At 36.5% G+C, this 26142-nt stretch overlaps 1 protein-coding gene across 18 annotated transcripts in view; it reads right to left on the bottom strand.

Moving 5' to 3' along the window:
• The window catches only part of LOC101897473 (sex determination protein fruitless), a 617438-nt gene that overhangs the window by 27401 nt on the left and 563895 nt on the right, over positions 1-26142 (bottom strand). For 17 of the 18 annotated variants that reach the window (XR_009342942.1, XM_059126679.1, XM_059126695.1 and 14 more), the window contains 4 exons: positions 6156-6303; positions 4265-4465; positions 3483-4193; positions 1980-2243 (listed from right to left, as the gene is read on the bottom strand). Coding sequence is in view for 17 of the 18 variants with exons in the window: in XM_059126679.1 (XP_058982662.1) it covers positions 1980-2243; positions 3483-4193; positions 4265-4465; positions 6156-6303 (1324 nt within the window). In the remaining variant the exon portion in view is untranslated. Of the gene's footprint in view, positions 1-48; positions 1186-1979; positions 2244-3482; positions 4194-4264; positions 4466-6155; positions 6304-26142 lie in introns of those variants that run through there. The other variant, XM_059126694.1, reaches the window with a different exon arrangement.

The raw sequence follows: 26142 nt of genomic DNA, 5'->3' as shown, positions 1-26142 counted from the left end.
CAGGCAGACAAAGAGAAGAAGAAAAACAAAATCGAAAATTCTTAGAAACATATCCTTACTCATTGAGTAATTGGTTCGGAGTTTATTTACAGTAATGCTTTAAACCTTAAACGAGTACGAAATCTCTAATCGCTAGAAACTAAAACTTAAAACCTATAAATGTATGTATGTATATAATTTCTTATAATAAAACATGCGGTGTGAACGATATCGATGATGGCGACATTTGAATTGTTGTGTTCCTATGCGTAGGTGGGCTCTAACATTTCATATTCGCACTTGACCTGAGAGTTAATCAGAAAATGTGGTTTTAGGCCAAGACATGGCCTTTTAGGAGCTGTCATCGCCAACATTAATGGTTATGATCTCTGGCGGTTTCGCTGTGGGGACTGTGTGGCCTTCTTGTCTTGTTTCGGGTTTCGTCAGTTCTGTTGCCAACATTGATGTCGCTTTGACAACATCCTTTTGTTGCATGTGACACTCCTGTCTTTCTCTTTCGTAGCACATGCGATGTGATTTACATTTGTTGTGATGATTGACAATTTCAAGGCGGAAATTCGAGTTGCCTTCGACGAATGATGTCCGGATGTCCGGCAATTCACTTGACCACTTGCGACAGAATTTACAGTACATCTGGTTGGTGTGTTCGTCATACTGTAGCCAGTCGTACAGGAGCAGCCAGTTCGTGCGGAAGCGGCCATTTTTGCGTGACGTCGCAGAAGCTGGCGGCGGACCTAGGCTGGGTGAGGCCCTTTGAAAGCCGAGACTTGTGCTGCCAGATATGTTGCGTGAAGTAGACGCCTCACTGGCGCTGGTCAGAAACTGTTGCTGCTGCTGTTGTTGCTGTTGCAACAGACGTTGGATGGTCGATGAGGCAGCCATTTCTATATCTGCCACATTCTGCTGCCATGTATTCTTTATATGTTGCTGGGTTTGTTGTTGTAACCTTTTAAGTTGAACTTCAACAGCATGTTGAAACATCATACTTTGCTGCTGCTGTTGTTGTTGTTGTTGCTGCTGCTGCTGATGGTCTTTTTGCATCCTCCCTTGTTCCTGCTGCTGCTGTTTGTGAAATTGTTCGTACTCGTATTGCAACTGTTTTGAAAATGTTTCGGCAAAGCTGATTTGCTTCGGATTACTATTGCCTGATTTGGGTTGTCGAGGATTATCGAGATTAATGGTAGTCTATGTTTCAAACGGACAGATTCGTATAAAAGAACGCAAGAAACAGAAAATAAAGACAAACAAAAAATTAAACTCAAGAGGAAATGAAATTGACAATACGTTCGTTGTATTCTGGTTTTGAAAACATTAAAGAAAGGAAAACTGTGTGATAATCTATGTGCACCAAATGGCATGCATTCGTCTGGTGCCTGTCCCGGCTGTGGGACAAGGAACCCATACACATGGTCATTTCTTTGCAGCAAAGTAAAACTCTTTAAATTGTTTAGATTTTTTCTTTTTCACGGCCGATATTTACGAAAATTCATTCTTAACAACATAATCTCAATAATCCATCGTCCTTCCACAAGAGAATCAAAAGAGAAAACGAAAAACATTTTCTGTTTAACCTCCTTCTTTGGGCCACGCTATTCCTACGCCATCAACGATTCAATGGATTCTTAAAATGGTGAAAATTTTGTAGCACTTTTAAGGTTTAAAGCATTTTTGTACGCAACAAGGCAAAATATTTCAATTTTAAAAATAAATGGACATAATTCTAACGAAACGAATCTAAAATATAGAAATAATTTGGCAACGATACTCAAAATAAAAAAAAAAAAACAAAAATAAAAAAACAACAATTGGAACCATCGTACCGGTCCAAAGAAAAAACCTTAACAAAGTAAAGCAAATAAATGAGGACAAATTAAGCAATTTTTGTTTTTTGATTGATTTGATTGATTTGAGTGACACGTGATGGTTTCTTCTTCGTTATTTTCAAAATATATGCCTACGAAATAGTTGTCACAACTTACCGGCAAATATTCTGGGGGCAATGAGACATGATGTTCACGTTGCTGCTGTTGTTGGGCGTCCATTAGTTCTTGTTTAATACTCAGCGACTGATTGAGGCCCATGCCGCCAGACGATGCATTGACATTGCCGCCTCCGCTGAGAGCACTAGCTGAAAGGGGGGAGTCTCGACGTCCTCCAGAGTCCTCTGTTTCTGATGTGTTGCCGCCACCACCACCGCCAGTTGAAGATTTTGGCACGGGACTTGATTTAAAATTTGAGGGCGCCTAAAGGTATGCAATGAAAATAAGAATAAAATTGTTTATTATATTATTTATCAAATTAGACATATTATGTATATAAATCGGGAGTTGAAATTGACAAATAAAGGTCCGCGGTCTTTTTTGAAATATTTTCCAGGTTTTTTTTTTTGCATTTTTATTTATTTGGGGATATAGTTTCCGATTTAAACTAATCCGATTTAGTCCTATTCTTCTTAAATAGTTTATATATTTGTATATATTGACATTCGAAAATGAGCATATATGTGTTGTATTTGACTATGGTTGAACCAGGAAACTTTTCGAGAAGTACCTTTTCTGGAAGGTATCCCTGCTTACTGATCAAAAAGTAACAAGTAAAAAAACATTAAGTTTGGCCGCACCGAACTTTGAATACCCTCCACCTTTGGGTAAAGAAAACATTTTTAATATAAAAGTATCTGAATTCAAACATGTTCCACTTTAAACTACAAATACCCGTAAGACAACTATCCTAGACATAATGAATTTGAAACTCTACGTCGAATAATGTAGGCTGTATCGTGTTTTCAACAGACAGACGGACATCGTTAAATCGACTTAGAATTTTATGCTGAACATGAATATATATTCTTTATGGAGGCTACGACGATTATTTAGGGATGTCACAAAGGGAATGACAAAGTTAATGTACCCTCTTTTCCGAGGTGGGGGTATTATATTGCGAGGTGCAAATTTAAGAGTCCATGGTATACTACGCATCGTTAAAATATAATTTAGACCTTTTATAAATTTCAACCTTTGCCGCGGAGGTTCCAGAAGGAGTGACTACGAAAGTCATAATTATTCAAAAGTTTGACCTTTCGTGAGCGTGAAGGAGCATGAGTCTTATATTAATATTACACTGCACGAAGTTGGGATTGGATTCTCATTTCGTTTCCTAATATTCCAATAAAATGTTCAATTTGTTTTTCAACAGTTTGCCATGTTTGCGCTTGGTAGAAAATCATATCATAACTCAATTAATAGTGCGGAAATGTGCACAATTCCAAAAATTTCGGAGAATAAATTTTTTGGTTATGATTATTCAAAAATGTTGACCAAAATAACAATGACTAAAATCTCAAAATGCCTTAAATCTGTCGATAACACATGAATCATTTTTATTAAATCTACTAATTTTCTAGATTCTTCTAGATTTGGAAGTTCACGTCAACATTTACAAACAATTCGTTTTCTAACTGAGTTACTTCTTTTGTAACTTACCTGAGAGTCTTGAGCGTAATGCCTGTCCTGTACATTCGCATTTGGGGTCGAGGTCAACAAATTATCACAGTTAGATGAGTTCTTACGTCTTCTTTTATTACTAATAATATGCTCTGGTGTGGTTGACACCTCTCTGTCGCGATCTCTCTTGCTCTGATTGCTGTAATCTATTTGGCCCAGATCATCGCGACGCTCATCAATACCGCCACGATCTACACCGCCACAAACACTGTTGTCATTGCCGCGATCGCTGCCACGATCACTGCCGGCATCGCCGCGACTGTTTAAGACATCGGCACTAGCACTGCGACCGGCTGCGGCAGCAACAACGGCTGCCACAGCGGCAGCTGCTGCACTGGCACTACCAACACTAGGAGATCGTTCGCCACCGGTTAGGCCTAGCGTTGCGGCGGCAGACTGTAAACTGGCGTTTCCACTAGCCGCGGCAACAGCTGCAGCGACAGCAGCCGCGGTCGCTGAACTGCGTTCACTGAGACTACTGCTGCTGCGATGTGAGTGCAGGTCGTCGCGCATTTCACCGCGACCTCGATCGCGTGATTCGCGTTCACCACGCATGCCCAAACCTGGTCCGCCGGCGCCGCCGCCAGCACCGTATGATGTTCGGCCAGTGGGCGAAGAAATATCTGCATCGCGGTGTTTGTCAAGTTCGGAAGGATAATTTAGATTATTGTTATCTGTGAGACCGCGCACCTGCAACAGAATAGAAAACAAAATTAGTACAACCATTTCGAATGCCAATTGCAAATGATGCCAAGACAAACCTGCAGACTTTCGGCTGTTTTGAGGAACATCGGTAATGAACTTTGGCCGACATTGACTTCGCCCTTGTACATGAAATCCAGCAGGGAACGCATCTCTGAGTATCTGACATCCTTCAAGTATATTATTGGATGTGGATGGTGATTTTGCAGGAATATTGTTTCGAAATATGGACTGCATGCTGATAATATGGCTTGATGAGCCTGCAAATATAGAAAGAAAACCAAAAAAATTTTGTTAATCGGATATTAATGTATGTGTCTGTGTGTGTGTTTGTAAATCTAATTACATGTTACCCAAATTCGCTTTGCTTATAAAAATTCAAGGGAAATTATTTTCAAAAACTTCAAAGTTGAACACATAGTATAATAAAAAGGTAAGGTAGAGCTACCAGCTGATTACAATTTTTTTAAGTGTGCCCGACTTCTGCCGATTTTTTGCATGTATATGCTGTTTTAAAAAATAACAAGTAAAAAAGATGTATGATGTTGAATACCCTCCACCATTTGGAATGAATGAATGGCAATTTTCAAACAAATAAAATCCGTTAAAAATTCTGTTAAAATCTTAAAAATACCGAATGTAGCCGTTATATACGACGACGTGGACTTGCATAGCCAATAATGTAGCTAAATCATTAAAATAAAGGTTCTATTATATGGGGGCTATACCAAAACGTGGACCTGCACCGATAATTTTCTTTCATAGGCTGTAATATCCATTACGAACTTGAAATACTAAATTTATAACAATTCCGGTGAATAATGTCGTTAAATACTCAAAATACCGAATATCGGGAGGTACATATGGGGGCTATACCAAAACGTGGACCTACATTTTCAATACTAGAAGTCCTGCAGACATTATAAACATTTGAATAAAATTTCATCTACCTACTTCATTTCGTTCGGAGGCTAGAGTGATTTCCACAGACGGACATCGCTAAATCGACATAGAATTTTATGCTGATCAAGAATATACAGGGTAAGATATACAACTGCAACAAAGTCAAAGGCCATACTTTTTACATTTTTTTCTTAGATTTTTTGTAACCATTCTCGGGCGGCGCGTGCTGAGTGCGATGGTGCTGAGTCCTGTTGGAATGTCCAAGGTCTGCGGCCAAAATGTTTGCGTACCCAAGGCTTTAAAACACCCTTCAGAATATTTTCGCGATATTATTCGGCCACGGTCGATTAATACGATCGGAGAGCGACCATCGGCTGTTATAGCGGCCCACAACATCACCATGGCCGACGCTTGAGTTCTAATAGCCAACCGAAGGTGCACATTTTCAGCTGACCTCTTTGGCAAGTAAACACGATCCATTTGTTTGTTTACAAACTGTTGGGCAACCAATGTTTTCTCATCGGAGAAAACCAAATTCGGCAGTTCACCACATTCGGCGAAGCGAAACAACTCTTTAGCTCTTTTGAGTCTATTTTCTTCCTGTTGTCGTGTAATTTCTTGCACTTTTTGGAATTTCAATGGCTCCGAGCTCATTTTTCAATATTTGCCGAATGGAATATTGTGGAGTGCTCTTGTTGTTATCCAGTTAAATATAACGAAATCACCCTATCGCGCTTGAATTCCATCACGAATAACTTTTTTTCTGGAAAATTCTCACCTAAATGCTTTTGTACGCTTGTAAACAATATAATGAGCTGTGCCTGGAATAATTTTAACAGCTGTCGGATGAGTGTCTTAGAAATGACAGCAGTCTGAAATTGGTTGCAGTTTTTTATCTCACCCTGTATATTTATGCTATATATTCATAATGTATTTTGTGTTATTCTGTCGCTCACTCCAAACACGTAATCATTTGAAAATTGCAATTAAAAACCCCTCGTCTAGTTTACACATTTGCCTACTCTCATTAATAGCCATGACACATACCTTAACTGTTTCACCTTCGCAGGCTAGAGTAACATCACAAAGTGCTTCTCGTTGCAGCAGGGAGGTGAGGACACCGGTTAAATTTGTCGGATGATTGTTCCAGCGTAGACAGAATTGCTGGTCCATAGCTCCTAGGTCAGCGTTGAACCTAAAAAACAAAGAGAACGTAAACCACATTAGTAACAAACCAACAACCAACAGCTAATTATGTAATTTAGTCATTAAATTGATAAGCGGCATAAAATAATTAAAATTCTAGTTGGCCAATATGCACATATGGATTTATTAACCAACAGGCTACCGACTGAAACTAGCGCCGTAATGTGGTAAAATTAATTAAATCCATTTTTTTTTGGTTGGTCTCGTGCACCAAATTAAGTGTCCGCATTCGTAGAGCTGCAACATCCCGGACAGGTATGGTGCAAAAAAGTCACTGTTGGACGGTAATAAATTCCATAAAATGTGACAATAAATGGATTTCAAACAAACAGAGAGAAAAAACAAATGGAATTGGGAAATAGTTTGTTTATGAATTTGTTTGTCAGAATAGAGGTATATATTTCACGTTCTGACTTTTAAATAGCATATAGATACATTTTTAGCTTATGAGAAAAATTTACGACAGCCAGTGGAGCGAGGGAACCCTTTTAAAGACTTCGAAGTAAGAACAAGGGAAAGATCCCATCATTGCAATTTATTTCATTTTGGTATTAACTTCGCAAAGTCCTAAGTTTGATAACAAATCAGAACATCATTTTTTATAAAGGTTAATTTTTAGCTATTATTTTTTTTTTTTGGTAACACTGGTTTAAAGATATCATGCACATTTGTACTTTGTTTCACTGTCAAACATCTTTAGTTTTGTCTATAATTTAATCATGAATTGCAAACCAGCATCGCTTGATGCTTTGTTAAGAGAGTTCATCGCGCGCTTCTTGTGTTCAGCGCAAAATGATCGATTTTAGAGTAAATATCACCCAGAAGCATTGTGAGAGCTACCAATGCCAATTGGATTGTACTTCTTCAAAGATGCTTCGAATTGTATTGTAACTGTGGATCGTGAACATTACCATGAGTTGGAGATCACAAGTTTCTAGACCAAAATAGAAAGGCTTGACGTGCATGACACGTGGTCTCGACAGAGACGAGTTCGTTGAACATTTTTTTTTGGTCTTCTGGTCAGTTCAGTTGGTTAACGCTCTTTATTGTGAGAGTTGTGTTTATTGAAAATCTTGGCTACTTGTCTATTTTCGTACAGGAATTTAGTGAGATCCAAATATTACGATGAGCAAAGATCAAACTAAAATATTGATTCAGTTATTTTTATACCCTACAACACTATGTGTTGGGGGTATTATAAGTTTGATTGGGCCAAAAATTATGTAACACCTCGAAATATTGGTTTCCCACATAGGAAAGTATATATGGATCTTCCTATCTCGCCGAGATGAGTCGATCTAGCTATGTATGTCCGTCCGTCCGTCTGTCCATGTTGAATTATGAACCGATCCTCACGAAATTTAAAATGGAGGTGGGGTTATGGTCAAAATAGAACCCTATTGTTTTTGGAGATGATCGCACGATATTTAGGGGTTCAAATGGATTTTCCTGATTTTGCAGTTGCCCTATAGGTCACATTCATGAACCAATCGACGCGAGTTAGTGTTTAGGTGCCATCGGACAATATTTAGCGGGTAAAACAGACTCTAACTTTTATATAAGAAAATAGAAAAATTTCCACTAAACCGCAAATATTTTCAACCCCAGCCAAATCACAAATACATTAAAAGATCACTTCTGACCATTACAGTGATGCTAATAGCCAAGGAATCGGATATGTAACAAAATGGGTATGGGTAATATATATGTAAAAGAATTGATCTTATTTATTCTGCTTATAAATCAAGAAACGCTGGGCCGATTTCCACAATTCCCATCAATTCGGAATGGTCTTTTGCCAGAAAAGCAGAAAATTTAAGAAAATCGCGGAAAAATATACCAATAAAAAAGTGAATATTTTTTGTTCCATTTTTTTCAACTCTTGTCATATTTTTTATCGCATGCGGTTTTTTCAATTTGAGTTGCAATTTTGAATTGTAAATTTTCTAAATGTTTACACCCTTCAACACTACGTTTTGAGGGTATTATATGCATGTCGTATTTATCGTCAGATCCTCACGAAATTTGGCATGGGGGTTAGGGTCAGAATTAAAGCCTATTGTTCTTAAGATGTACATTTAGAGGTGCAAATGGACTAAAAAATTTTTATTTTTTTCTAATTTTGTAGTCGTTCTATAGGCCACAATTGAAACTAATCTACACGGAATTTCGCATCGGAAGAGAGGATAGGGAAGAAGTCTTGCATTTTGGATGACCATGTACTCCAATGGTGGCTGTAAAATGAACCACAACTTTCACAACTTTTGCCAAATTCTCCGTGTCCAAAAAACTAAGGGTAACCTCTGGGCGGGGCTCTTTGACATTATTTCAAAAACGAAATCTTCCAAAATGGATTTGGATATAAGGGGACTTCGAACATATTGTAGTATTGTAGGGTATCACATGGTCGACCCCGCACGACTATAGCCTTTGCTTACTTGTTTATAATTATTTTTGGGGAGTTACCAAAAAAGCGTGGGCAGAAATATTCAAGCTTTAGACTGGATCCGTATACGAATATTAAAAAAAAAAATGAAATAAGGAGAAAATCGCGATGCATTTTTTATTTCGGTAATGTAATCCTGATTCAAAATGTTGTCTCTTGTGGACGAGGCATTTTAGACCCCATAAAGTATATATATTCCTGATTAGCAGAAAATTCTATGTAGATTTATCGATGTCCGTACGTCTATCCGTCTGTCAGTCTGTAGAAATCACTCTAACTTCCGAACGAAATTAAGTAAGTTGATAAAATTTTACTCAAAATGTGTGTTATGTCTGCAGAACTTTTGGTATTGAAAATGGGATATATAGGTCCACGTCCTGGTATAGCCCCCATATAATGGTACCTCCCTTTTTTCGGTATTTTAATGATTTAAGCGATATTACTCAACGAAATTGTTTCAAATTTGGTATTTGAAGTTCGTAATTGATTGAGCCTATGACAGAAAATTGTCTGTGCAGGCCCACGTCTTCGTATAGCCCCTCGTATAACGGTACCTCCCTATATTCGGAATTTTGATGATTTTAGCGAGATTATTCAACAAAATTTTTTCAAGTTTCGCATTTGAATATTGTAATGGTTAATGCAAAAGTTGCCTATACAGGTCCACGTCGTCGTATAGACCCTAATAAAAGGTTTACATTCGGTATTTTTAAGATTTTAGCAAAATTTTTAACGGATTTTATTTATTTATTTATTTTTTGATAATTTCCAAAATCGTTTCAAATGGTGGAGATTTTTCAAAGATCGACCCGGCCGAACTTACAGCTTTTTTACTTGTTTTTAATCATTAAGAAGCTATTCTAATTAAAAATCAGATCGATTAATTATATTGAAATCTTGTTTTTCACACCTTCCCATGCATGTGGAATCACAGTGCATCGGCGGCACGGAGCCTTTATCCTATACTGTGTTATGAGGATAAAATTTTCTTTTGCTTTATAATTTTGCAACCCACTGGTAATGCAAAAGTAAAGAAAGATTTTAAATCTATTACAAGAGTCAATCATATATCTAGCAAATTTATAGATTTTCTCACATCTACCTGAGCTATCCCCAAAACCAGCAGATCTATTTATTACTTACAAATATCATGTACTCATATAGGTAGGTTTATATCCATAGCAATTAAATAATCCCAAAATCCATTCAATTAAAATATTTGTTTAAATAATTTATTGATACACTGTATTTCCAGTCAGTGCAGTGCAGTGCAATTTGTGTGCGTGCAAAGTGGCATTTTGGTGCCACACTGCCTTCTCTGCCTGCCCGCCTGTATATGTACGTACCGTTGTGCAATTGTGTGGGTGCGTGTGTTGGAAGGACCACATGTTTACGCACATTTGGTTTACTGCATTTTGTGTAAATTAGTTTGTATTGAATTTAATGATGATACCTATCGTTATAAATTAAAATTTACAATTTTATTGGAATTTCATGACCATAAATGTGTGTGACTGTGTCTGTCTCTGTCTGTGTCTGTGTGTGTGCGTGTTTGAATCAGTGCTTAAGCACGAGCGAGTCTCTGTGTGCTAGCTAATGTGTTTTGATTTCAATTCCATTCTGATAATTTGAAATCAAAACAGTTAATATAAACAAATAATGACTACAGCTCACACACACGCACACACACACACGCTCTCCTAATGCGTGAGTATGTGTTTCTTACAAGTGCCGCATACTTTATTATTAATGGATGCAAATATGTCCCCCGCCCCTCTGTAGCACGTCCACGCCCACACACACAAATGCAATAGTTCACCTGAAACATGACAACAACAACTGCAATTGTAACATGTTATAATTAAACACACGTGACCATAAACAATATTATCTGTTGTGTACATGTGTATGTATGTATGTTTGTTAGTTGCTTTCAATTCGATATGTGTTAAAGGCTTATTTGCATCTGTGTTATGAATATGTTTCGAATATTGGAGATTTTCATTTGTTCACCGGAGGCAGGTATTTTAACAAAATCGAGTCTAGGCAACACCTAAGAGGCCCCACCAATTGGAGTCTTAACAAAACATATCTCCCCATAAATGGGCTTTTATTAAAACTTAAAATAAGTGGCAAATGTTTTCTAAGCTTTTGAATTATTTCAACAACAACAACAATAGACTTGCATTTGTTGGCTGTTATTTGATGAGCTTTATATTTTAATATTTTAATTTCCATTTTCCAGAAAAGGCCTCCGGCCGTTTTCCACCTGTGAAGTACAAACACAAATTTATGCAAAATAAAATTGTGTGCGTGTGTGCGTGTGGACACAACACATATGTGTTCATACATATGTAGATGTGCGCAATATGAGGGTGAAATTCAAATTTGATTACTTAAATCTACATGTTTATTGACAAACAATAATAATAACAACAATAACAACGTCTTAGCCTTTATTGGTTTCATAATCCCCATCATATGCGAAATGTAAGACAATTGAACAAGACCAACAACAAGAGCAATACCATAATTCTAATTATTTTTCGTATTTTAATTTTATTCGTTTTGAATGCTGCTCAAGATTGACATAAACAATTCTGTCATACGTAATCGAACAACAACAACAACAGTAATCGTGAAAAGATGAAATGTGTTAATTGAAGAAGAAAAACAAATTATTAAATTATTCATTATTTGATTTTACAATAGTTTTGATAATGTGTCATGTGATGGCAATAAAAATGACACGAACATCAGAGAGAGGGAGAAATGGACAGTTCTACTTTGTAAAACATTTTTTTTTTTTTGGAAAATGCGAATGTGTCTATTTACATATTTGAAATCACCCGGATTAAATTGTAGTGTAGCAAAATTTCAAGATTATTTGAACAAAAATCAAGTAAAAAAGCAGTAAGTTCGGCCGGGCCGAACTTTGAATACCCTCCACCGTTTGGAACGATTTAGAAAATTTTCAAAAAATAAAATCCATTAAAAGCTCTGTTAAAATCTTTAAAATATCTAATATCGGAAGGTGCCGATATATGGTAACATATTGTGGACCTATATAGGCAATTACCTTTCAGGGGTTAAAGTGTTCACAAAGAACTCCCTGTGTGGATTTTCAGACAATGCCATTTGAAAATATGGCTAAAATCTTCAAAATACCGAATATCGGGGGGTACCGTTATATGGAGTCTATAAAATATCGTGGACCTATATAGATAATTCTCTTCCAAGGGATAAAGTACCCACAAGGAACTCCTTGTGTGGATTATCAGAAAATTCCGTTGAAAAATGTGGCTAAAATCATCAAGATACCGAATATCGAAGGGTACCGTTATATGGAGGCTATACGATATCGTGGACCGATATACCCCATCTTCGAACATGGCCTGCCTGCAGACAAAAGAGTGATCTGCGCAAAATTCTTATCTTAATTCCTTTAGACTGCAGCGTGCTTAAAACAGATGGACAGACAGGGCTAAATCGTCTTAGAATTTTACGCTGATGAAGAATATATATACTTTGTTGGGTCGAAAACTATTATTTTGATGAGTTACAAACGGAACCATACTATGTATGGTGGAGGGTATAACAATTAAACATGTACTGCCTTAATCTGAACAAACTCGAAAGTAAGACAAACAATTAAATATTAATTTCTCAGTCTTACACAGGCCCTACTCTTTGAAGTCTCAGCGCCATTTTCGAAGAAAGCAATAATTTTCCACGATATCGAATGGCACCCATATAACGGTATTTGGTATGTTGATGAGTTTAGGCACATTTTTAATGGAATCGTCTGAAATTCTACACGAGGAGTTCTTTCTTGGAACTTTACTCCCTGGAAGAGAATTGTCTATATAGGTCCACGATATCGTATATCCCCCATATAACGGTACCTCTCGATATTCGGTATTTTGATGATGTTATTCACAAGGAGTTCTCTGTGAGTACTTTACCCCCCGAAAGAAAATTTTCCATATAGGTCCACGATATCGAATTTAGGTCTACGTTTCAGTATAGCACCCATATAACGCTACCTCGAGATATTCGGTATTTCAAGGATTTTCTCGACATTATTCATCGGAATTTCGTCAAATTTCGTATTTGAAGTTCCTAATAGGTACTACAAGCTATGACAGAAAATTTTCTATGCAGATCCAGGTCTTAGTATAGCCCCCATATAAAGGTTTTCATTTGAGCGGTATTTTTCGATGAATATTTTTGGAAATTGTTTCTTTGAAATGAATAAATTTTCATATCTTCAGTTTGTCCAGATTGCTGATTGAGTTCTTTCTAAAAATTCAACACTGGAAAGAAAATGCATTTTTCAAAAAAAAAAAAACAAACTATTTCCAATACTTGTCCCAACAGCGCATGTTGTAAATACTTTGTTTCCAGTAGACGACGACGACTGGTGAGCAGAGAATTTAACGTGAGCAACAACAACAGCAACAGCAATGTTGTTGTTTACACTCGCATTTTCTATTGCACTTTCTTATCAAGCATTACTTTCGCTTTCAATTATATTTACCCTACAATCAGGCACACATGCACACGCTACATACAAATATTATTCTAACATTCTACAGCGAGAATTTATTACGCGTTCGTAAACAAACTCACCAACACTCACTCATACACGGCACGGCACTAAACACAACGAATCGTTATCTCGATTAGAACACTAACAATTCTCAGATAGAAGGTGGTGGCCAACGTAGCGGGCGGAGGTAACGAGGGGCGGGGGTCTCTTGGAGTGTACATGTTTGTTTGATGGAATGTGCTCATCTATCTGCTAAAGTGTAACAATAGATTGTTTTTATAGATCAAAGTTCTTTTTGAAATTTTGCCCAGTATAGAAATGAACTGCAAGTAGATTTACCGTTACTAACAACATTCGATTAGATACGATCGGAATAATAATTTCAGTGTCATTCGGAAATATTTTTAAGTAACTAGGGTATGATTTTTAATTTTACCAAAATCCATACATATATATCTAGCTGTACTATGTGGTCTGTGACACGTACACACGTCGTTCGGTAGGGCAAAACAAAAAGACAAATAATCTATGTAAATGCATATTATTTTTTAAATATATTTTTATATAAGAAAATTATTTATGAATTTGAAAATGTTAAATAAAATATTTTCAAATTTGGATTGAAACAGAATTAATATAAACAAATATATATTTATAAAAAAATATTTTTGCCGAGATTTTATAAGTTTCTTTTTCACCCGAATGTAAATTGATAATTTAACCACAAGGTCATTTCCATGCTTGTTTTTCTTTAGTTACATTCTCCATTGATTGTTTCTTGTTAATTTTTTTTTCTTTTCTTTTTTTTTTGTTCAGCAAGGTAAGCTACAGTTGAATGTAAGCGTTTTAGGTTTCGCCAAGTAATTAAAGGAAAGTAATAAAACTCTTTAAATAAAAAAAAACGAAAACCAAGAAATTTTATTTTCAACGAAATTGTAATTAGGAGAAGTTTATTCTTCGTGCAATTTATTGGTAACAATTTTAGACAAAGAAATATTTGCGGTAAAAAAAAAGGTTCAAAACAAAGTGAAGGCCTCATACCCGCCATGTAATTTAAAACTATTAATGCCAATAAATTAAATATTAACTAAAGAAAATAGACCTATGTCTAGGAGATTCAAGATTTGGTATTCGTTCTACATAAAATTCAATCCACTAAAATACGTCAATGCAAAATGAAGGTTAGAATAATATGGGCTTTTTACACTAATTTTGAATTATTTGGAAGATTTTTTTTCTCTGAGGAATTGTAAAAACAAATTGTCTCCCATTCTGTTGAATTTTTTGATTACGATCTTAAAAAACACAAATGAATACGCGAATGTGAATTCCGCATTGTAGGTATTAACAAAGACATACAGGGTGAGATAAAAAACTACAAAGTCAAAGGCCATACATATTTACTTTTTTTTTAAATTTTATTGAATGAAAGCAAAAAATGTCGAAAATAGCATCAAATTTTAGAATAGGTTAAGATTTGTTCGAATTGGTCACCTTTGGCACAAATTATGGCCTTCAAACGGCCAAATGTTGCTCTGCGGTATTTTGGTCCATTCCCGGCGAAGCGCTTGCTTGAGGTGATCGACACTTTGGTATTTTTTTTGTGCAAACCTTGCTTTTCAAAATACTCCAGGCACGATAGTCCAACGGGTTTGTATCCGGAGATTTTAGTGGCCATTGTGCGCTAGAAATGAAGCGAAGTGCCTCATTTTGTAACCATTCTTTGGTGGCGCGTGCTTAGTCCTGTTGGAATGTCCAAGGTCTGCGGCCAAATTGTTTGCGCCCTCCACCCTCCAGAATATTTTCGTCATAATATTCGGCATTCATTCTGATGTCATTAATCGATTAATACGAACGGAGAGCGACCTCAGCTGTTATGGCGGCCCAACCATCACCATGGCCGGCGATTGAGTTCTGGTGGCCATCCGAAGGTGCACATCTTCAGCTGACCTCTTTAGCAAGTAATCTCGATCATTTTGTTTTTTTACAAACTGCGGGAGAAAACCAAATTCAGCAGTTCGCAACTTCCGGCCAAGTGAAGCAACTCTTTAGCTCTTTTGAGTCTATTTTCTTTCTGTTGCGGTGTAAGTTCTTGTACTTTTAGGAATTTCAATGGCTTTACCCCGAGCTCATTTTTCAATATTTGCCGAATGGAATGTTGCGATATGTTCAGCTCACGAGCCATTTTTCGGCCACTGCGACGCGGGTTTCGATCAAGTCGCTTCTTTACTTTTCGAACCATTTCTGCTGTTGATGCTGTTTTCTTTCGTTCACTTCCTTGCCGTCCGGCTACGCTACCAGTATCAGGGTAACGAGCGATGTTAAGAGACACAAAAGATTTATTCACATTTAAATGCTGGAGTGCTCTAACGATAGCCACTTGTGGTTTTCCAGCCAAATATAAAAAACATCACACTATCACGCTTGAATTCCATCACGAATAACTTTTTTTATGGAAAATTGATTTTGTACGATTGTAAACAATATAATAAGCTGTCACTGGAATAATTTTAACAGCTATTAGACGAGTGGCTTAGTAATGACAGTAGTCTGAAGATGGTTGCAGTTTTTCCATCTCTCCCTGCATTTAGAAAAAATTGCAAAAAGAACCCAAAATGTAGAGTAAAGGTTAATTCCCCACTGAAACTTTTAAATCGCCCTGAACTCTTAAAGGGCCTTTGCCAAATAGTGGAACTACATTTACGAAACCCTATCCCCTTCAAAGTCGAATAGCCGGTAGTTATAATTATTCAAACTGCTGACACGAAGCAGTTGGCCAATAAAGACCAACTCGTATCTGACCTAAGACTGATATAAACATTACAACGTGCCAGATTTGGACTATATCGACTACATCCTGTACTTTATATGAGATATGTGCAAATTTTTAGAAAATGTAGAAATATGTTTGATGTAACAGATATTGCGGACGGAAGTATACAATTTTTGTACTTCATCTAATTCAACATCAAACCCTATGGTTATGAAACCCGTGATGTGTCTTTAAATTTAGAATCTTAATTTTATTTCCAATTATTATCATAGATCTTACACTTATGTAATCAATGTAAGGGAATTTTTTCCACAACTTTTAGTCTCCCATCGATATTTTATATATTCGTTTTTTTTTTTTTTTTTGTTAAATTGACCTTCAACTTGTGAGCTATGAACCAAACTCTTATCGTTCACTAAAACAAAAAAAAAAAAAAAAAAACAGCAAATCCCAACAAAAAATACGCACACACCCACCCACCTATTGCCATGCCTAAATATCTAAGCATGCATGCCTAGATATACACCCCAACATACATACATACAAACATACATATGTATATACATACATATGCACATACAAACATATTTACTTTAGTCGACTAATACATTTATGAACTTTACAAACACTTAACGATAACAGCGTTGTTTAGTGAGGCGATAAGAATTCTTGACTAATGTTTTGCCCAAAAACAAAAAAAAAAAAAAAACAACCGAAAGCGAAACGAAAACGCTAAGCAAATATTTTGTTTTCCTCCCTTTTTGTCCCCAACGAACGAATGATGTGTGAGGCCATGACTTTGAATTCGAAATTACAATAAACATACATGTGCGTGTGTATGTGTGTGTGTACTTGGTGTTGTAACATTTGCAGATAATCAAATGTCTTAATGGCAAATATGTTTTTGAAACTGACAAAATAATCAAGAACCGCCGCTATCAACCTCCACCCACCGCACCACAATTCATTTTTTTCCGATTGGCAGACATATGGTCCAGCCTCTTTTGGGCCTAGGATGTTTATTGTACCTGTGTTTTTGTCTGTCATGGTAGCTATAAAGTTTTTGTTGTCCAAACAGTTGTCACTGTCAAATCAAACTGATGACATGACCACGAACAGTGCGACGCACGTGAATGATGTTGTTTCGCTTATTTTTACATTTAAGCGTTACACAATTGTCCGTTATTTGTTTTAATCATATGCTGTTGTTGTTTTTGGACTTTTTGGCTTTTGCCGTTATTTATTTAAGGCATATTTACAATGTTGGCGTATTTGTTTACGTGCGAACAATTCTATTTGTTGTAATAATTCTAGACTATGACGCAGTAACAGTGGGGGACAAAAGTTAACACACGCCATGTGGATTATACAAACATAACGAGCCTTATGGTATACTATGGATATATCCGTGGTAAAATTAATTCGAAGTAACCAAATTTTAAATAATAATATCCATGTCATTTCTAAGTCACTCGGCCCCCAGATGTTACAATTATTCCAGTGACAGCTGATTATATTGTTTACAAGCGTCCAAAAGCATTTTGATCAGAATTTTCCAGAAAAAAAGTTATTAGTGATGGTATTCAAGCGAGATAGTGTGATTTCTTTATATTTGGCTGGAAAACCACAGGCGGCTATAGTTAGAGCACTTCAGCATTTAAATGTGAATAAATCTTTTGTGTCTCGTACCATCGCTCGTTGCCGTGATTCTGGTAGCGTAGCCCGACGTCAAGGAAGTGGACGGAAGAAAACAGCAACATCAGCACAAATGGTTCGAAAAATCAAGAAGCGACTTGATCGAAACCCGCGTCGCAGTGGCCGAAAAATGGCTCGTGAGCTAAACATATCGGAATACTCCATTCGCAAATATTAAAAATAAGCTCGGGGTAAAGCCATTGAAATTCAAAAAAACTTCACGAACATACACTGCAACCAGCGCACAATGGCCGCTAAAATTTCCGGATACCATCCGTTGGACTATTGTGTCTGGTGTATTTTGGAAAGCAAGGTTGGCACCAAAAAGGTACCAAAGTGTCGAATACCTCAAGTAAGCGCTTCGCCGGGAATGCGCCAAAATACCGCAGATCAATATTCGGACAGCGTGTGACGGTTTCATAGGCCTTTTTAAGGCCATAATTCGTGCCAAAGGTCACAAATTCGAACAAATCTAAACATATTGTAAAATATCACAGACAAAAAAACAAGGGAACTGATGAGGATTGGTGGTTCTTTCCGAAACCTAGGTATTCCCTGCCTTACCCACTGGTAAACATTACCATCGTTCTCCACTAATAAACAAACGTTGTTTTTATAAAAACTACAATAAAGGGATTAAGCCTGACCATTTTGCAAAAACAAAATACTATGGTATCCCGAACAAACATGCCAACACTGTTCTATTAAAATAAGTGTAAAAATTATGACGTTTGATTTTGTTGCAGTTTTTTATCTCACCCTGTATTTAACTGTACAGCCAAAAAATTATATGTAAATTTAAAAAAACTTTTTCTTTGGTAGCTTAACTGGGTTGCTGGACAAGAACTCCATAACATGGATTCTGGGATATAAACAATTAAGTGACTTAAAATCAAAAAGAATTCCAAACACCCGTTTTTTTATTCTTCATTTTCTTTGCGAATGGAAATTTTTTTAAAAAAAAAATTTGTAATTTAAAAAGTAAACAAATAACATTTTATAATAAACAATATTGCTCAAATTATTAACCTGATGCCTATGAGTGTTAGAAATGATGTAAGTGCGAACGATTTTTATTGTTAATAGTTTATGAACAACGCTGTTGGACGTTTCTATTCCCAAAAAAAAGTTCATTTTTTCGCTCTGTTCGCTTTCACATATCTATGTTACAATATGTTGTTAATGTTGTTGTTGTTGCTGTTGTTGGCGCTGGCCACATAGTATTTAGCTATAGCTAGTGGTACTCATGTATTAGCTTTACAAGTGCTAGACATTTTGTTGTTATCACTGTCAGAGTTCAATGAACTGTTGTTGTTGTTATTGTTGCTGTTTGCTGAGTGTGAAAAATAAAAATAACAAAACAAAGTATTACACTTGTTGTAAATCCATAGATACTGTAATACAACATCACCATAACGGACGGCATGGTGCGCACACACACACACACAGACACACCAACATGTGTAACTTAATTACTTACATAAAGGCAGCAGAAGCAGCAGAAACAGCAGCAGCACCAGGCAGTGTTCAATGCTGCTATGGTTGTTTATGTCGGCAAAATATGTGAAATGTACAGATTGTGTTGGCGTTAGTACAACAATAAGAACACCGACAACAACAATAATAACAACAACAGCAGCAGCACGGTAACATATTCTCATTTATTTTAAAGTTAATTGATTGTTACATTTACAGGTTCATTGATACGGTTACGGTTGATATTGTTGCTGTGGCGGCTGCGAATGTTTTTGTTTGTTGTTGCCATATGTTTAATTAAAAAAAAAACCAAAACCCAAAAACAACAACAACAATAACACGAACAAACATTTAAATACACATTGTCTAAACAAACACATTTAACCAATAAAACACAACATTTGTTAGATCGAACAGAAAATATTGTCATTGCAATTCAGTTGGAGTTGGAGTGGAATGAAGTGGGGTACCTCCACATAGCCACATATTTCCCCAACTGTGGTTTACAATACCGTCACCTGACCCATGTAAGTCTGGGCAAATAGAATAAAAAACAGATAGGCATTGTTTCGCTATTTTTTTTTTTTGCGTTCTCGAGACACATTTTTACATGGCTTTATTTCAATTCTGACATTCTGTTGTGGTTAACACGTCAATCGCCCAGTCTGTCTGTCTGCAGCAGAGAACAGCTCATTATGGAACATTTTGTTTACATTAATTTATTTATGTGTGTAGTTTTATTTATACAACATAAATGTGAAATTTCAAGGGCATGGGTTGTTGGGTAGATATTTTCAAAATTATCATCGACCTCTCATGGCCGTTCACAAAGGTGAGTGACAAAATATGTTTGTTGTTGTTTTTTTTTTTTTTTTTCAGAAAAATATGTGGGTGTGTATTCGAATTTTTCAAGAAGGGGATAGCGAGTACTCGTTAATTCTATTTAAAAGTTTAGGGAATAAAAAAAAAAATATTTATAAGAATTCAAGGGGAAAATAATAAAAAACTGTAGTAGTAGAGATTTTGGAAAATGTAAACATTGTCACTGCGTACAAGAAATATTGAAAAATATGTAAAGTTAAGACGTCTTAAGAAAAATCTCGAAAATGCACTGAATGAAAAGAGAAAACCAACCGAATGGATTGGCTGTTGATTCAATTCTAATTTTATTTAAAGAATATGTTTCTTACGTACTACTGAAACTAATCTAACTTAACCTAGTCGCAGCCACACAATTATTCTTATCTATTCTAATACTGAATTGAGAACATTGCAGGGCTGCTTAACATCTCATTCAAGTGGTCTTGTGCATCTACTGAGCGCATCGATATATGTGCGTGTGGGTCATAACCTTTATTATCTCTCACATTATCGTATGCGTCAGCGCACAAGATCACCGAATTCTTCACATGTGATATTTTATGGCGGCTGGGAAATATTTAATTTTAGAACATTTATCTTTTATTGCTACATTTTCCCAGCGCCTCAATCGCACTCAAAAGTATGTACAAAGTATTTTGTACATGCACTATTCAATTCAATTTCAGGATCCGAGCAACAGATCCTAAAGACCTTTAAATCCTCGAATCCATGACACAACATAGAACCGTAGGATATTTTTAGATACTAGAACTGCACTCTCCAATTTCAAAGAAATCCAAATCGGATTTCAGTAATTGTCGGCTTCTGCCATTTAATTCAATGCTTACTCGATTCAACTACAGGAAAACGTAGTTCATACAAATGGGTTTCTCTAAAAATTTTTACTCGAATTCGAATACCAAATTCAGTCACCTGGTTTTGAATTGTCGAATTTCTTTTGATATCGAATGCGATAATCTCTCTCTCTTTCTCTCTGATTCGAAACTCCCTTCGAAAGTTATCGTGCATTGCACGAAGAACTCATGCCACAAAATGCCCTGAAATGAATTTCTTCTAAAAATAATTGGGATCTAAAGCAACCAAAAACACATATCGTTCAGTTCAGCATTCACGATTATTAAAAATTTTGAACGTTTATGGGGGAAGTTTCAGGTGTAGTGGGCCATTTCTAATTCGATTTAAGTTTTACAGAGACAGACTTCTGATAGAGAGAGTTTCACTCTTTACTCCAAGTCGAGCGGGAGCACTCCTGGAAATAGAAAAAAAGAAGAACACAATTTTTCGGTTTCACTTGAATAAGGGGCGTTTTAGAGCGGAAGCAAAACTCGTTCGAAAACGAGCAGATTCTACTCTTACTTATCACTCTTTTTCTTCGGATGTATATTTCTTTTTTGACTGTGTATACGATCACACCCTTTTCCAAAGTTCACAGCAACTTCAGAAACGGTTTGCTCTTACACGCACACAAATCAACAAACAAAACATTTTTTCCACCCTATTTCACTCTTAGAACTCTCTCTCTCTCTCTATCTATCTCTATTTATTCGAGCGATTCACTTTAATTTTTCAAACGGGAACGCTCGCACACATAACAAAAGAGTGAAGAGTAAACTTCGTATAAAACTGCCACTCTTCGAGCAATCCCGCTTGCGAGCCATTTTTGCTCCCTTTTGAAAAGAGCAAATCTGGGTTCAGGGTAGAAATAATAATACGAAAGTTTCGTTTCCCTAGCCATACGGCGCGCGGATATCCATTGCTAGGTCGGCTGTCAATCTGCAGAGCTCGATTTGGTCAAAATTGGCATGGGATCTAAACTTTCTACTTCGATGAGGCACATTTTGCGATATAACCTTCGTAACAATGAGCCTGGTGTCAAAAACATTCGTAGAAAAGTAATTAAGAATTTCAGGGAAAATTTTAGGGAATATACTTTGAACGGTAAAGAAGGTGTTTAGAAAGGAACGGCGCAACTACTACTTCTACCATTACAACTATTTACAAAACAACATCATAAACCCCTATTTTAAGATAAAAATGTAATTGGACGTCAGTATTTGCCAAACTACCAACAAGAACCATGAAAATAATTTAAAAAACGTGTCGTTCTATTTTTAGAATCCTTTCGTTAAATTTATTCGTGTTCTCTCTTTCCAACACCAAGGTTTACACATAGGTAATTCCAAAAAAAATATAAAGGAAAAGAGCTTACATTTATCGTTTCCATGTAATGAGTAACGTCAGCACTGTGTGTGCGCGTCCAACAACAAAAACTAAGGGTTTTTTTGCTGGGTCGGGCGTATGATCAATGAAATATCAGTAATTAACATAGTTCATACGCCCTTAGGTACATTGTTAAGGATATGCGTAATTTGTACCTCCTTCCTACCTCTTCCTGTAATGCAACAGCAAATTGTTATAATAATCCTCCCATCTATCCTTCAATTGACTTCCTTAGATTTGTTGAAATTTGTAAATACCCTTTGTTGTTAACATCTGTACATACATGTAGCCATTTACCACGGCATGACAGTTTTGGTGTTTTTTTTTTTTTTTTTTGGCTAAATGATAATCATTTGAAATTGCGCAACAAGTAAAACAAGAATTTTTGACAGCCTAAAACAAAAACAACAAATCATTTACGTAAGCAACAGTTATCTGCAAAACAAATGAAAAATTGAAGCGTAACACAGCGAGAAGCAACGTAAATGTTATATTATCTAGGTACGAGAGAGAGAGAGAGAGTGAGTGATGGATGAGTGTAAGCAGGCGAACGAGCGAGCCACTGAGAGCGCTAGAACATGTAAGTGGGCAGCAGTATAATGGGACGAGCAGATGTTGCCATAGCAAAAGGTATCCATCCCATCAATTAATATTAAACTAGCCTCATGTATTCTTCATTGCTGAACGAATAAACGAGCGAATAAGGGAGCGGACGGACGAGGATTCTAAACAATAACCAATACACTCAACTACAAAAGAATTTAGAGATATGTGAGTGCATACCAAGAACGTGTCCAATGCAAAAAACGCAACAAAAACAACATTAAATTTTATTTGAAATGCTAACAACAATCATTGCTGAGAATAATTAATTTCAGTTTAAACAAATTTCACTTTCAATCCAACGACGAATCGTTGAAAGCGAAAGTGTAGAACGAGCGCAGCTGATTGTTTGCCAGTTTGTTGTTGCTGTTCTCATTATCTTCTTGCAAAAGCAAAGTCAACACAGCCGACTCGGCACGGCGCGACACTGCACTGCACACCGCGCGTTCTCGCTTTGCCATGGCTGTCAGTCAGTAAGCCAGTCAGTCAGTCAATCAATGGCGCATTTAGTGTGCGAATAGGCCACTCATGTGGGTTTGTTCTGCTGCCACGAAGAGGACTGACTGCTGCTTCTGCTGCATCGTTTCACACACGAATGACAACAAACCGGCGAAATGCAAAGCACCAAGAACAAACTTATCAGCCATTGCCACCCCGCTCGTCGGCCAGCTAGCCAGCCAGCTAGCCAGCCAGCCATCCTGCGAACGACGATGACGTTGCCGCTTTAGTTTCAAAATGCACTTTTGTTCTCATTGCAAATTTTCCTTCGCATCACTTTGCAAATCGTTCTCTGATTATGGCACAAACTTACATACACACACACACACACTAATTCACCTCACAATGCGAAACAGAAAGAAAAGCAACAAAAACACATTCAACGAAACAAGCGAACAAAACAAAAAAATTGATAGCAATTTATAGAGCACGAGCGCGAGACCGGCGCTGCGTTATAAAGACAAAGTACAGGGTATAGCGCCGCGGCGACAAGCAATTAAGAGCTGCATTTCGATTGCATTACAGCAGCAGAATAGAATGCACATATGCGATGATGTAGAAATGTGTGTAACGGGCGTATTTTTTTTTTCTAATAACAAATTCGATTAAATATTCGAAAAGTAATAATGTTCTAACATTAATGAAATGCTAATAAAGTTTGTAGTGGAGGACGGGAGATGTATGAGGCTTAAAAAGGAAAATCAAGAAATATGAATTGCAGAAAGGAGAATACTTTCTCATAAATCGTTGTAAAGTGCGTCGAAGATGTTAGCTGCAATTTCCCAATTTGCTACATTAACCATTTGCATGGGTGCTTAACTCTTGTCGTATCCTCTCTAACTTCAAAACTTGAATAGAAATCGTTTCCGCAATATTTGCACTGCATTTAACCAAGTCCACCCATCTGACATGCTAGTGCCGATTCACTCAATTCGAATGGGAAATGTTTTTTTTATCTAATAAGGCCATATATTGTATACCCTTTATATATAATAGCAGAAATTTGGAAGTTGCATGACCCGATTAAAGCGCTAAAAAGTAGCCTGCAAATGATGGGTTATTCCTTAAAAAAACACCAAGCAAAAGAACACATTTTCCCATTACCAAGTAGTGAGTAACGTCGGCAGAGAGTATGCCCGTCCGATTATAAACCGAATGTTGTTCGAAACTCGGCGCCGGCAAACGTAGAAAGTAACAAGTTAAAAACGTAGTAAGTTCGACGGGCCGAACTTTGAATACCCTCCACCATTTGGAATGAATTTGGAAATTTTCAAAAAAAATAAAGTATTGGAAAACTCGTTCTTGCACTCCAAAAAAATTTAGAAGATTATGGGCAATATCGGTCCATGTCCCCCCAAAAATGTTCAAAATTTCGCAATAAAAAGTGATAAAAATACAAGCCTCGTATTTAGCTATGGGAGACTCCTATTAAGGTCAAACTTGGCAAATCGTACCATTTAGATAAGGGTCAGTTAGGTCAGAATCAAAAACAAACCTCCCCCCATGCAAGGTCCACATTTGACTTGTAATAACTCCATTAAATTTGGAAATTAATATCCGTATTTAAGTTCATTATTGCGTTTGTAACTCATCGAAATAATAATCTTAGACCTAACAAAGTATATATATTCTTGATGAGCGTAAAATTCTAAGACGACTTATACCTGTCCATCTGTTGTAATCACGCTAGAGTTAAAACGAATAAAATAGGAAGAAAATTCTGCACAGATCAGTATTTTGTGTGCAGGCAGCTCAAGATCAAAGGTGGGCTATATCGGTCTACGATATCGTATGGCCCCATATAACGGTACCCACCGATATTCGTTATTTTGATGATTTTAGGCACATTTTTGAATGGAATCGTCTGAAATTGCAAACAAGAAGTTCTTTGTCTCCACGATAAAGTATATCCTCCATATAACCCGATATTCCGTATTTTGATGATTGTAGCTAAATTTTTCAATGGAATTGTCTAAAAATCCTCACAAGGAGTTCCTTCTAAAAAGTTTGCCCCCTGGAAGAGGATTCTCAATATATGTCCACGATATCGTACATATATCCCCCATATAACGAAACCTTCCTATATTCAGTATTTTCATGATTTTAGCCACATTTTTAATGTAATATTAGTTATTCACCGAAATTGTTCCAATTTGATGATATTAGCGACATTATTCAATGGAATTAAGTATTTGAAGTTCGGACTCGATACTACAGCCTATGAAAAAAAGTATTTCTGGATTTCGTATATTGATTTCATTGGTAGTTTTTGACGTTTTTTTTTAATTATTCAGGATCCTGCAAAATGGTGGAGGGTATTAAAAGTTCGACCCGGCCGAACTTAGCTGTTTTTTATACTTGTAGTATTTAAAGTCTTACACATATTTCATAAAAATCGAATCAAATGCCGGATGTAGTCCAAACTATGTGCGTGCTAATATTTATGTCAACCCTAAATCTGGAACGCTTGTGAAAAATATAGTTGAAAGCTTTGAATAATAGTAGCTTTGGTAAAATACGAAATCAGTTTTCGATTATAAGATGAAGAAGAACACAAATTAAATTCTGTATGTTGTGTATAAACCATTCCTTATTCATAGAATTTTTATTAGAAAGTCACATGACAAGATAAAATTAGTAAAGATTACATGACTCGGAACTGCAGCTCATGCAGATCACATAT

This window comes from Musca domestica, unplaced genomic scaffold (genome assembly GCF_030504385.1).
Source record: "Musca domestica strain aabys unplaced genomic scaffold, Musca_domestica.polishedcontigs.V.1.1 4, whole genome shotgun sequence".
Taxonomy (NCBI): domain Eukaryota; kingdom Metazoa; phylum Arthropoda; class Insecta; order Diptera; family Muscidae; genus Musca; species Musca domestica.
This window is presented reverse-complemented; position numbering and strand designations above follow the sequence as displayed.